General features: G+C 29.9%; 1 protein-coding gene across 5 annotated transcripts in view; it reads left to right on the top strand.

The window, feature by feature from the left end:
- dlg1 (discs large 1) overlaps positions 1–10,349 on the top strand; it is a 91,367-nt gene extending 81,018 nt beyond the window's left edge. For 4 of the 5 annotated variants that reach the window (XM_065348925.1, XM_065348926.1, XM_065348923.1 and 1 more), the window contains 7 exons: positions 10–112; positions 202–285; positions 5,193–5,336; positions 5,423–5,595; positions 6,132–6,241; positions 9,741–9,832; positions 9,934–10,349. In XM_065348925.1, coding sequence (XP_065204997.1) covers positions 10–112; positions 202–285; positions 5,193–5,336; positions 5,423–5,595; positions 6,132–6,241; positions 9,741–9,832; positions 9,934–10,040 — 813 coding nt within the window. In that variant the 3' untranslated portion in view covers positions 10,041–10,349. The remainder of the gene's footprint in view (positions 1–9; positions 113–201; positions 286–5,192; positions 5,337–5,422; positions 5,596–6,131; positions 6,242–9,740; positions 9,833–9,933) is intronic. The other variant, XM_065348924.1, reaches the window with a different exon arrangement.
- Positions 10,350–13,875: the final 3,526 nt, after the last annotated feature.

Below are 13,875 nucleotides of genomic sequence, written 5' to 3'. Positions count from 1 at the left end.
TTGTTGCAGTCATCGACATTGGACAGAAAAAAGAAAAATTTCACGTTTAGTAGAAAATTCCCATTTATGAAGAGTAAAGATGATAAATTAGATGATGGTTCTGATCAAGAACGTGAGTAAATTACTTAGTATTTTTTGAAGGGGAAAGAGTATCTAATTTTTGGACATTATTTACAAATTGTTTTAAAATTTTTTTTACAGCTTTCATGTTATGTTACGCTCAAGACGATGCAACATCCGAAGGTATTAGAGTAAGCCGTATTAGTATAATTGAACTACTTGTTGGTAAGCAATTTTTACCCGAGAAATTGTTTGTGGTTGCTGTGATTATTTAACACTATTTTTTTTCATTTCTTAAATTTTTTGATTGGCTTTTGTTTGCGTATAAGTTCATTGCGTGTTTTGATTATTGTTGCGTGCAATTTTTTTACCTCCTTTTTCTTTTTTTCTTTTTTTTTCTAAGCACACGAAATCTGCATTTATGTAGAACAGTTTTTGATAAAAAAAAAAAAAAACGAAAATATTTGGATAAAAAGAAGACATAGTGTTTGATACACGAGTCTCGTGTGACATGTGAAAATTTCATAAGCGTGTGTAAATTTTACAGTACGATGATACCAGTGAAAGAGAAAATGGGGAGGGGAGAATTATTCGTACGCGCGACGAGGAAATAAATCTTTAAATTACGACACGTTGTATAAATCAAAATACTACCTACTCGTACCTGCGTATATTATTTGCTAAATTATACCTTACCTTTCGTAGCACGTGGTGCCTCTTTCTGCGAGGCCAGGCTATGCTTCTGTGTAAAAATGTATTAAAAAATAGAGCTTTTGTATTCTGTATCTACGTACTATACGAATAAGTAGTCGAAATTTAGTTTGAAATCCCTACTTAATTGATTTTTAGAAATTTAGTCAGCAGCTTTCTTCGTCATTTAGATGTTGCCCGAATTCCTCCTCATCTTAATCTTTGAAGCTGTGTACATTAAATCGGTAGATAGAGATACCTTACTTCGTATTGTAGATTTTAATGCATTTTCATCGAGTTTTTTTCATTTCGTTGTGAAAGAGGGTAGGATGTTTGTAAATTGTGTCTATTGAGTTGTGACGTTGAAAAAATTTGAGTGTTTGAAGAGCTGGGAATGTATGTTTCACTCTTTTTTTTTGGAATTTTTTCAAAGAGAATATCTTAAGTGAATAAATTTGAAGATCTTTTAAAAATAAATTAAGAGAAACTCAATTCCAAAGTATGAAATTTGCTATGTGGTGTGATTTATTTTTTCTTTTTAAGGAAGGGGTTCTTTTTAAAGATATTTTGAGCTCAAGTTGGAAGGTTACAGTTACACTCTTTCAGATTGTGTGATGAAATTTTGATTTTTTTTTTCAATTTTTGCATCAGAAAAAATTTATTTTTCCGGCAAAATTAGCATTCTTACAGAAAAATGAAGAGTACTAAGAAAATTGTAGAGCATAAAATTTTGGAAAATCGAATTTTTGGGCCGGAAAAGAAAGAAAAAAAATGAAAATTTCACTCAATTGATATAGAAAATTGAAATTTACCGTGTATCTTATTTTTGGGCTTCCAAATTGATTGAAAACAATTCCAATTAGTTTTTAGTAGTTCTGGAGCCTCCAGCAGTTTTTTAAAAGTTGAAATTTTCTAAAAATTTATCCAAAAAAAATCGAAAAACTAAAATTTGCTTTTTGTTCCCTAATTTTGGTATTTCGAGTAGATCGTGGATAGTTTCAAACCTTTCTGGAATCTCCAGCTATATTTTCCAGATTATAAAAAAATATATAAGTATAAGAATGGTTTAAATTAACTTTAACATGTATTGAATGCGATTGTTAGTGACTCACTTGGCTTGTTACACTCCGTATTATTTTTCTCAGAATCGACCTGATTTTATAACTGGTCAAATGGGTCAAGATTAACATGCTTTCAACACGTTTACATGTGCTGAAGTTCGTTTTTACTGATTTTATGACATTTTTTTTTTTTTTCTGGAAATTGGAATTTTAAAAAAATTGTGGAGGCTGCAGAACGGTTTAGCAACTACCTCCAATCGACTCAAAATGTTGAAATTAGGGAATAGAGTAAAATTTAGCCTTCCAACTTCATTGGGTAAAAATTTTAACTTCCAAAAATCTGCTGGAGGCTACAGAACTGCTGAAAACGGTTCGGAGTCGTTCCCAATCGATTCGGAGGGTCGAAAATTCGGTGCATATCAAATTTTAGCAATTTCTAGGTCATTTTCGTAAAATTTGGATTTTTTTTCCTATTTTTGATTCATTTTTTTTTTTTTTTTTAATTTTCCAGAAATCGAAAAATGCACTTTCAGCATCCGAAATGTTGGCTGGTGATTTGTTTTGATTTTTCGAGTTGAATGACATGAAAAAGCATGAGAATATTTTCCAATGTTATTAGGTTTTAATTTCCTCTTCATGTTGTAAAAAAAAAATCCAAAAATGATTTCAAGAAATTGTAGAAATTGAAAAAATTGAAAAAAACTTAATTTCAAAATATTTTGAAAAGTTGTAAATTTTTTCTCAAAATTATAAAAACAAAAAAAAATGTAAAAATCGAGATTACGATTTTTGACGAGGATTCCACCAAGTCCCAATCATGAAATTTTTCTCTGCTGTAAATTTTTGAAAAATCGAAAAATTAAAATTTTGGATTTCATTAATTTGATCTTGTTCTGTAGCATCTGAATTGTAGAACTGACATAATTTTTTGGCAGTCCTCTCCCCTTTCCCACCCCTTTCCTCGAAATAATTCTCACATAGTTTATAAATAGTGTGAAGTTCAATTTTTTGGAAAGGAATTTTTTGTACAGAATTGATTCCAAAGACGAAAGGTTTTCTCAGCGACTATCTTAACTCCTTTTCACCCTCTTCTTTTGTTTTGAATATTCTAGTTCAACCAGATTCCTGCTGTTAGTCCTCCGATCTAAAAATTGAAATTTAGAGAGTCGGTAGTTCCTAAGAGATCATTTCAAACGTGAATCTGTTTGCGTCACAAAGAAGGGAAATTCGAAGAAGGTTCAAAAGTTGAAAGTTGAGCTTTTTCGGAAAAAGTTCGAATTTCTGCTGTCAACATAATAGGAAAGCTTTGAGCACCTTATTTGAAAATTTGACAAATTGCTGCAAAAATACCCTTTTTATGGGGAACTATCGAGCCTGATTTCCATTCCACGATTCTAGCACTCATAAGGTGACATCCCCTCCCCCCTCACAATGGGGCAAAATTCAGAAAAAATAAGTAGGTCTTGTAATATATCGTTTGTTATGTTTTCGCTACCGCCGAGTTCGATTATCCACTAATATTTTGGATAAAAAAACTTCTCCAACTCCCCGTAATGTGACCCCCCCCCCCCTCAATGGGGCAAAATTGAGAAAAAATAAGTGGACTTTGTAGTATATCGTTTGTTATGTTTTCGATTACGCCAAGTTCGATTATTCACTCACATTTGGAACTGAACCCTTTCAACTCCTCGTATGGTGACACCCCCCCCCCCCCCTCAATGGACCAAAATTGAGAAAAAAAGGTGGACCTTGTAACATATCGTTTGTTATGTTTTCGCTAACGCCAAGTTCGATTATCCACTCAAATTTGGAATAAACCCCCTCCAAGCCCCTCTTTGAGCCCCTAAATTACTATAAAAATTTGAGAAATGAAAAAAAAAAAATCGTGTGACGTATCGTTTGTAATGTTTTTGATGACGCCGAAATCGAATAACAACTTATTTTTGAGGTAAAATGTCTTCAACGACCTCGTTGACCTTTGTAGGAGCCATCTTGAATTTTGTGAAATGTCGAAGAACTCCAAAAAATTAGCTATAAATGACGTTAGATGTGTTTTAATGATGCGGTCCTGCTGTCTCATTTCTCAATTCTAGAAATTTTGAAAAAAATTGTTCTCGTTTCAAAATGGTCGAGTATTTTGGAATTTTGATTTTTTTTTTTTTTTTGAATGCATCTCTGATATTTTTCAAATCGTAAGTTGTAAACTAATTCAAATTACTTTTTTTCCTTTGCACGTATATCCAACAGAGATGAGAGCTTCACCAAACGAAACTTCATTTTGACCCTCTCCACCCCTCCTCCAACTTTCAAGTACTTTTTCATTAACGACTTCGACAGTCATTCGTCTCAACCCAAAACAATTATCATATTTCAACCTTAATTATTGTAGGTATTTGTAAAGATGAATAGCACAGTAGCGATTTTTCACACGATGCCCTTGACTCGGTGGTTATTCACTTATGTGGTCACGAGTACAAACGTGCGTTTATAATGATAATTTTGTAAATAATATCCAATGGTATATGCACATAAACGTCGACTGTGTCGTAAAAAAAAAAAGAAAGAAAGAAAGAAAAAGCTAAAATCAAATAAGGCACAACAACTACAACTACGATAATCTTTGAAACACGTAATGAAACTTATACATGGAGCTTTTTTTAACGTAGATAAAACGTGTTTGTCGTCATCACTCTTTGAACTTTACTGGAAAAAAAAGTGTCTAAAAAAGAGTAGGTAAAAGGAATCGTAAACGATGAAAATCGTCGAGATGAAGCTTGAATGTTCGCAACCACACAATACATCCGTGCTTATTAACAAGTTTTTCATTTTTATCTTTAATTTTTTTTTCTTAATTTTTATTTTTTTATTTTTTACCTACCTAATGTAGTTTAGTGTATAATACATATTTAGTTAAATAAATCAGTATCTTAGTTCTTACACATCTTCGTATTTTTCGTATTTGTACATAATAAACAACATAGTAGTTGGTAGGCTCGTCCAATACGTATAGGTAAATTTTTTTTGGCAACCATTTTTTAGTTCATGTACTTACTTTTTTTTAGAAGCAAACGCTTGCAAAATGTCGTCGCAATTAGAATATTATGTAAGATTGCAGCTGAAAAACTCTGCAATTTTTTTAAAAAATAATTCTTACTTTTTAATTGATTAGTCGATCGTTAGTGTCTTTTTTCACCTGTGTAATCGTTTCTGTTTTTTTTTCTCCCTTATCTTGTTTGTTTTTTATAACCTTTTTGAGTTTTTGATTTTTTTAAAAATTAATACCTAATCGAATTAATTTTTATATACGAATTAATTAGTTTTTAGATGTGATTTTTCGGCTCGAATGTGGTGACTTATGTGAGATGATTTTGTGTATTTCAGAGGAAGGTATTCTGTCGTACGAGCCAGTTACTCAGGTGCAAATAGAATATACTAGACCAGTTATTATTTTAGGACCATTAAAAGATAGAATTAACGACGATCTAATTTCCGAATTTCCTCAACAATTCGCTTCTTGTGTTCCACGTAAGTACCATTTTAGAAAAGCAAAGAGAATTGAAATACGTGTTTGAATATTATTTATATGGGATTTTGTATTTTTTTATTCGCAGATACGACGAGACCGAGAAGAGAAAACGAGGTAGATGGCAAAGACTATCATTTTGTTTCATCTCGCGAAATTATGGAGAGAGATATACATAATCATTTATTCATCGAAGCCGGCCAATATAACGAAAACCTATACGGTACTTCGGTTGCATCGGTGCGAGAAGTCGCTGAACAGGTATGGTGACCATTTTGTCCCAAAATAACGAGAAGTACTGCTCGTTTCGATGATTAGAGCTCCAATTTTAGTCAGATTTTGCATTTTGAAAATTATGATCAATTTTTTTGGTGAAGGGGGGAGGTGCAGGGGAAAAGTACGCTCTGGAATAGCGCCAAAAAATAATTTGATAATTTATGAATTTACCAACAAAAAAAAAATGATTTCATCGATTTTTTTTTTAATTATTTACACCGTATTTTTCTACTTTTATGAGTATCAGTGTACAAATCCCCCCTCACCCATCCCTCCCTCGCTCTTTCCGTTTGATTTTACATCATATTGTTCTGCTTGGAAAATCAAATCATTTCCAACAACACGATATTTTTTATGATATTGAACGTTGTAAAAACATATTTTATGAGCACACTTTATGCTAACAGTAAGAAATTTATCATGCGTGAAAATTTGAGCTCTATTGATGTTAATTTGTGCTTCGATGTATTTAACTCAACTACTTAATAATAATATTCGATGAATTTTTTTCCATGTTGCAGGGTAAACATTGTATATTAGATGTAAGCGGTAATGCCATTAAAAGGTTACAAGTGGCGCAGCTTTATCCAGTTGCCATATTTGTGAAACCAAAATCAGTCGAGTCCATTATGTGAGTATAAATAGGCGTTTAAAATAATATATTTTTTGTAATATTGCGTCTGTTGGTAGAACTGATCAATGTGAAGAAAATATTTTTTATTCCAATTTGTATTTGAGCCTACAATTGAAATGAGGAAACAATTACCACGTGCCTGATTCCAATTTTTTTAAACGGGAATTTAATTTTTGGAACGAGTATGTTCCGAATCCTTTCTGATGAGAATTTCAGCGAGCTGTATTCAATTTTCGTTTTTTGGAGAATTTTGGGAGATGAAAAAATCGTTTTTAAATTGAGTATTATTTTTTACTGTATAATTGAATGGCAATTTTTTCCTCGCTGATATCTGCCCCCTTCCCCCCTCCGCCATTTTATTATTTTTAGTCGAATTGAAGCCTTCAGATAGATTTTGATTTTTTCTTTGAACTAAATTGGTGAAAAATCTGCAGAATTGAACCAAATTTTACCAAAAATTGACCAAAATTTGTAAAAAAATGTCATAAGAACGCTTGAAAATGACAAAAAAATAATTGATCAAACATTTTCAAAATTTCTATAATATTATTTTAAAAATGAAAATTTTCAAAAATTGATCCAACATCATTTTCTTTTTTTTTTTACTTTTTTGGCATTTAATTCATTTTGGGAAATTTTAAATTATTTTTAGTCATGTTTGAATAAATGTTACTCAAATTTTCGCAGTGTTAATTGTGTTGACTTGAAGTCATCTTTAGGTTTTTTCATGATATTTTAACCAGTTTCTGATTGTGAGCATTTTTTGCGACAATTCGGAGGTTTTGTTATTTTTTTCCCGAATTTATTGTGCCTCTAAATAAGTGACATGTTAGTTTGACTATTTTTTATGACGCTTTATGTAATTTTGACGAAATTTCATGTCACTTTAATGATCTTTGATAAATTTTGTGATAATTTTCAATCATTTTAAGAAATTTTAATAATTTTCGAGCAATTTTTTTATAGTAATTTTCGGTGTTTTTAATTTAAATTTAAATACTGTTCGCCTGTGATACTTTGTGTACTTTTTGTGAAATTTAATGTCGTTTTTATGATATTTTGATCCATTTTTCGAAATTTTCAATAATTTTTCGAGTTTTTGGAACATTTTGGGCACGATTTTGCTAAAATTTTGTCATGTTAGAGAGGTTTTGTTGATCATCCGTCCATTTGTGTTAATTTTCAATAACTGAAGTGTCACTTTAAAATATTTTTATGATACCTTAGTGTAGTTTTGATGAAATTTGATCGATTTTTCCTCATTTTATATGAATTTTAGACGACTTCTGCAACATTTTGAAAGTAATTTTCAGTTGTGAGGCTCGTACTGTTTCTTTAAAAAAAAAATTTGTTGCTAAAATAATTACTTTTTAAACATCCTGAAAAAAAAATACTCAGTTCAAAAATCAAAAGTTTTCTGCCAAAAATCGCAGTCTCACCTTTTTTCAAATTAGCCAGAAAATGTCTTGTTTCTTGCCAAAAATTGCTAACAATTATCGTATTTTTGCCAAAAAAAAACTTTTTTTACCAAAAAGGCGCCAAAAAACTTTTTTTTTTACCAAAAAAGGTGCCAAAAAATATCGTTTGTTTACAAAAAGTTGTAGAAAGGTTTCTCTTTTTAGACCAAAATTGCGAAAAAAATAATATATTTTTTTGGCATCAATTGCAAAAAAGTCCTACTTTTTTTGTCTAAAATTTTATTGAACAAATACTTTCTCTTTTTTTATCAGTATTGCTGAAAAGTCTCCCTATTTACTTGTGAATGCGAAAATTTTTTATCTTCTTCCGTAAATTGCCAATGTCTTACTTTTTTACAAAAAAAATGTCTTAATTTTCTCAAAACTTGCAAAAAAGACTTCCCTTTTGCTGAAACTGCCATTGCCTCGCGTTAAGCTAAAAATAGCTAAAAATCTCGCCATTCGTCGCAATTGCCATGAAGTGTTGGTTTTTCCAAAAAATAAAATATCAAAAATTTTGAAGTTTCTTCCAAAAATTTCGAATTAGGTCATTTTTTGACAAGAATTGTGAAAAATGTATCACTTTCTCGCTGCCTATTTCATTACAATGTTTCATTTTGTAATTTGTTTTTACATCAAATTTCATTCATTTTTTGTGATTATTTCTGCATTGAAATATTTTGCACACATTTTATATCAAGTTTTTTGGTCACTTTTTTCAAACTTTTTTGTTTGCTAAAGTTGCCTCTTTTTTTTTGTTTTTTTTTTGGAAAAAATTGAGTACGAGCTCTGCCATTGTCTTCACGTCTTTTAAAGAAATTTTTACACTTTTTGAGTAGTTTTAGAATAATTTTCAGTCATGCATTTTTTATACTTTTTTTCTCGATACATTATGTAACTTTTGCAAAATTTCCTCCCATTGAAATTTTGTAATTTTTTTATCAACTTTTCACCATTTCTTATTGTATTATGGCTTGTGAGCAAGTTTTTAAAAATTTTGAAAAGTGTTGCTAATTTATTTTTTTATTTTTTGGTAATTTTAAACGAGAAAAATGCAATTTTCGAGGTGCTTGAAGTAATTATGGTAATATTTCGTCCCATTTTGATTAGTTTTAATCGTTTTTTGATAGTTTTCGATAATCTTGGACGATTTTTGCGAAAATTCGCTCAAATTTCGATACCTTTATGAGCCATTTTAAAAATGTCAACAATTTTCGAGCAATTTCGTCAAAGCGTCGCTCAATTTTATTGAAATTTCACCAATTTTTAGTAATTTTATTTACCAAAACGTGACTTTTGTTTAGTTTCAAAAATGATTCAATTTTATAATTTATTATATTTTTTTTTAAATTTAAAAAATTTCATCTCATTATTAGTTGAAGTTATACATTTTTGGGTTACACATTTTTAATTCAGGAGATAATCAAATTTTAAACTGTTGGTGTACATACTTATCAGTTTTCCAATCTTATCGAAAAAAATTGAAATTTGAGTTCCTAAAAATTTTAATTGGGAGGAGGGGTGAGAGGGGGTTACTCAAAATTTTGTTAATGCCTCCTAATAATTGGGGGTCAGTACCTAAGTACGAGTACATAAATTTTCGATGAGAAAAATATTTCCCAATTTCGCCATTTTCATTATTTTTTTGAAGCAATTTTTTCCAAAAAAAAGTCCTCTCATTTCAATAACATTGAATTTGATTGATCATTTCCAGTATTTTTTTACAGTCACTTTTTTGGAAATGTGCTCTCATTTCAATAGCAATAAATTTTTCTTGAAAAGAATCACTGATTTCAATAGAAAAGGAGTCGTTTGAGTCATTTAAAAAAATATCTTGAAAATTCTCCAAAATCGTGATAAAGTACTTCAGGTTGCTAAAGTTTTAATTCAAGGGTTTCAGAGCATACGGTTTCCAAAAATTCAACACGAGCTGGATATTTCAACCAGATCCTAAGCTTCCCCCCTCTCAATTATTTTTAAATAAGCATAAAATCACGATTGTCGATTACTAATTTTTTATTTATTTTTTTCAATTACAGGGAAATGAATAAAAGAATGCCCGAAGAACAAGCTAAGAAACTGTACGATCGTGCCATGAAAATGGAATCCGAATTCGCGGAATATTTCACGGGTAAGTAATTTAAAAATACTCATTTTCATCTTGGTTATTTTTTTTAAAAAAGTTTACGCAGAAAATTAAAATCTCGAATATTTTCGTTTCGCCTCGTTTAGCAATCGTACAAGGCGACACGCCCGAAGAAATTTACAACGCTGTCAAAGAGGTAATTAAAAATCAATCCGGTCCAACGATTTGGATACCTTCCAAAAACCCTCTGTAAAGAACCCAGTCCGAAGTATTATTTTAAAAAAGAAAAAAAAATACGCGAATTCTCTCGCGTCCAGTCATCGCAATTCATGATTTTTTTTTTCTTTCTTTAGTAATCTCAGTTACATACTACGTATAAATAATGTGTATCAATAACCACGAACTAATTTTTCTTTTCTTTTTTTTTTTCAATTTAATTTATTTATTTTTTCCGTTAGCGTGCGAAAGACTTTTTATTTTTACGTCGTGTCGTATATTAATTATATTTTACTCTGTATTACTACTCATTTTACGATTCGAATGAAGATGAAGAGAAAAGGTGTTCATTTATTTTTATTCTCCGAGTGAGAGAATATATTGTTGTGTCGAGACCGATAGAGGTTCGGGGATCAAGGTTGTTGAAGTGTGGAGAAAATGGGACGACGATTTGATAAAATTTTCAAACAAAATACCAAAAAAAAAACAAAAAAAACGCTCCTCTGAAAGCTTTTTCGTGTTTATTTTATCAAGTGCCTAAATTTTTAATCGAAATGTTACCAATTTATGTGCCCACAAAATGAAATTCTACCATAAAGAGGCGACGAAGATATAATCTTCGATTACGTATGGTGATGATAATGATGATGCTGGTAAACGGTATTATTGAAATAGGCTTTCCCTCTGTTTTATTTAGGTATGCTATTTTGATTTATCTAATATATTTTTGGAAAAGTTTAGAAGCCCGAGAGGTGATCAGTATTATAAAATGAAACGCTTTTTTCTTAAAAAAAAAAACCTCATCTAGAGAGGTTCGAGTTGTCGATATTTTGTTTTCTGTTTTATTGATTTGCCTAGTGCCTACCTACGTACATATATCTACGAAAAAAAAACGAGTATTAATTTATTTTAGTTTATTCTTCCTCCTCTCCCTTCCTGGTTTTTTTGTTTTGCATTTTAATTTTTAATCGATATCCTTGCTTCGATATGCATTTTTTTTTTATTATTCTCGTTGTTGTTGTCCCCCTGCATGCCCTGCTCTTAGCGAAGGGCAATTTGCAAATTACGAATCGGTCGATCGCGAATAGGAACATTCCAAGCAAGGAGAATGTAGATCTCGAGGATGTTTAATGCGTTGGCCGATTCATTTCATTATACAAGTAGCAATTCTATACGTTTTCTTTTTTTTTTTTTTTCGTTTTTTTTTCTTTCTTTCTCATGTCGTATTCTTCTCTATATGAAGTGGTTTACTTACATAATAAAGTCCACGATTTGTTGTTAATTTTGTAGTCGAAATTATAAAATTTTGGAAATCATAAAAATATGGAGCAGATTTTTACGTATATTCGTAACAGGCTTTGTATTCTAGACGTCGTATTAATTTTGTACAAAGGTATAATCGATGTTATTTAGTACATTAATAGGATTTTTATAGAAATATTATTTATGTTATTGCATTATTATTATTTTAATTGTTGAAAATTACGTTTTAATTTAATAAAAAAGGAAAGCTTTGTTACAAGCGTTTTGTTTTAATCGATTGATTGAAATAATTACCCTTTTTTCACCGTTTTCATTTTTCAGTCTTGTCAACGTATAATTTGAATTGGAAGAAAATTTTATACCATTTTTTTGTATGTAGGTTACTCCTTTACCATGTGTCCTGCTTTTTTGCCAAAACGTCTGAAAAATGCTGAATTTTTGTCCCAACTTTGTGAAAAAGTGACTTTAATTCTAACATTGCGAGAAAGTAAATTTTTTCTTATACACGGGGAAAAGTGACTTTGTTTCCAACATTGGAAAAATGGCGTATTTTTTCCAACACTGTAAAAATAGGAAAAAGACGGTTTTTTCCAATATTGTATAAAAGTGATTTTTTTTCTGATATGGTAAAAAATGTGACTTTTTTTCTAAGACTTATCGCAAAAAAGTGACTTTTTTCCAACATTGTAAAAAAGGTGACATTTTTCCAACATTGAAAAAAAGTGTTCTTTTTTTCAAATAAGTATTGTAAAAAAGTGACTTTTTCCAACATTCTAAAAAAAGTGCACTTTTTTTCAACATATAGGTAGTAAAGAAGTGGCTTTTTTGTAACATTGTATTTAAATTTTACAGTGACTTTTTCCAACGCTGTAAAAAAGTGACTTTTTTCCAATATTGTAAAAATAAGACCTTTTTCCAACATTGTAGAAAAGTGACTTTTTTGTAACATTGTAAAAAAGTGACTTTTTTGTAACATTGTAAAAAAGTGACTTTTTTGTAACATTGTAAAAAAGTGACTTTTTTGTAACATTGTAAAAAAGTGACTTTTTTGTAACATTGTAAAAAAGTGACTTTTTTGTAACATTGTAAAAAAGTGACTTTTTTTCCAACGTGGTGAATGTGGTGAAGAAATTGGATTTTTTCTAATGTACCCACCTAGTAAAAAATGTGACTTTTCTAACATTGTAAAAAAGTGACTTTTTTCCAACACTGTTGAAAAATCTCACTCTTTTTCTAACATTGTAAAAATGGTGACTTTTTCAATATTGTAGAAAAGTGACTTTTTTGTAACATTGTATTTAAAGTGACTTTTTTCCAATATTGTAAAGAAGTGATTTTTTTCAACCTTGTAAAAAAGTGACATTTTTTCCAACTTTGTGAAAGTGTGACTTATTTATAACATTGTAGAAAACTGACTTTTTTATAACATTGTAAAAAAGTGACTTTTCTAACATTGAGAAAAGTGGATTTTTTTGTAATATTGTAATGGCGAATGTGGTAAAAAAGTGGTTTTTTTCCAACGCTGTAAAAAAGTGACTTCTTTTCCAATGCTGTAAAACAGGTGACTTTTTTTCTAACATTGTTAAAATGTGACTTTTTTCCAACATGGTAGAAAAATGACTTTTTTATAATATACGTAAAAAAGTTACCTTTTTTCTAATGTGGTAAATGTGGTAAAAAAAGTGACTTTTTTTACAATATTTTTAAAAATTGACTTTTCCAACACGGTAAAACAGGTGAATTTTTTCCAACTTTGTAAAAATGTGACTTTTTTCCAACATTGTAGAAAAGTGACTTTTTTGTAACATTTTTAAAAAAGTGACTTTTTCTGACATTAAAAAAAGTGGATTTTTTTCTAATATTGTAAAAAAGTGACCTTTTTTCTAACGTGGTGAATGTGGTAAAAAAGGTGATTTTTTTCTGACGTATACCTACCTAGTAGAAAATGTGACTTTTCTAAATTGTAAAAAAGTGACTTTTTTCCAACACCGTTGAAAAATCTCACTCTTTTTCTAACATTGTAAAAATGCTGACCTTTTTTCCAATGATTGATGTAAAGAAGTGATTTTTTTCAACCTTGTAAAAAATGTGACTTTTCTAACATTGAGAAAAGTGGATTTTTTTCCAACATTGTAAAAAAGTGACTTTTCTCCAACATTGTAAATAAGTGACATTTTTTCCAACAGTGTGAAAATCTGACTTTTTTCCAACATTGTAGAAAAGTGACTTTTTTATAATATTGGAAAAAAGTCACCTTTTTTCTAACGTGGTAAACGTGATGAAAAAAATGACTTTTTTCTAACGTAGTAAAAAAATGTGACTTTTTCTAACATTGTAAAAAAGTGATTTTTTTCCAACACTGTTAAAAATGTCTCTCTTTTTCTAACATTGTAAAAAAAGGTGACATTTTTCAACATTGTGTAAAAAAGTGATTTTTTCCCAGCATTGCATGAACGTAATTTTTTTGGCAAAATGAGTCCTGTTTTTCCTTGTCAAAAAGTCTAATTTTTTGCCAACACTGTCAAAAAGTCCCACGTTTTCGTCGAAAAAGTGAAAAATCCTAACTTTTGTCAAAATGTTCAAAACGGCCCAATTTCTGTAGAAAAGAT

The sequence above is a fragment of the Planococcus citri genome, chromosome 2, assembly GCF_950023065.1.
Source record: "Planococcus citri chromosome 2, ihPlaCitr1.1, whole genome shotgun sequence".
In the NCBI taxonomy this organism is placed as follows: domain Eukaryota; kingdom Metazoa; phylum Arthropoda; class Insecta; order Hemiptera; family Pseudococcidae; genus Planococcus; species Planococcus citri.
This window is presented reverse-complemented; position numbering and strand designations above follow the sequence as displayed.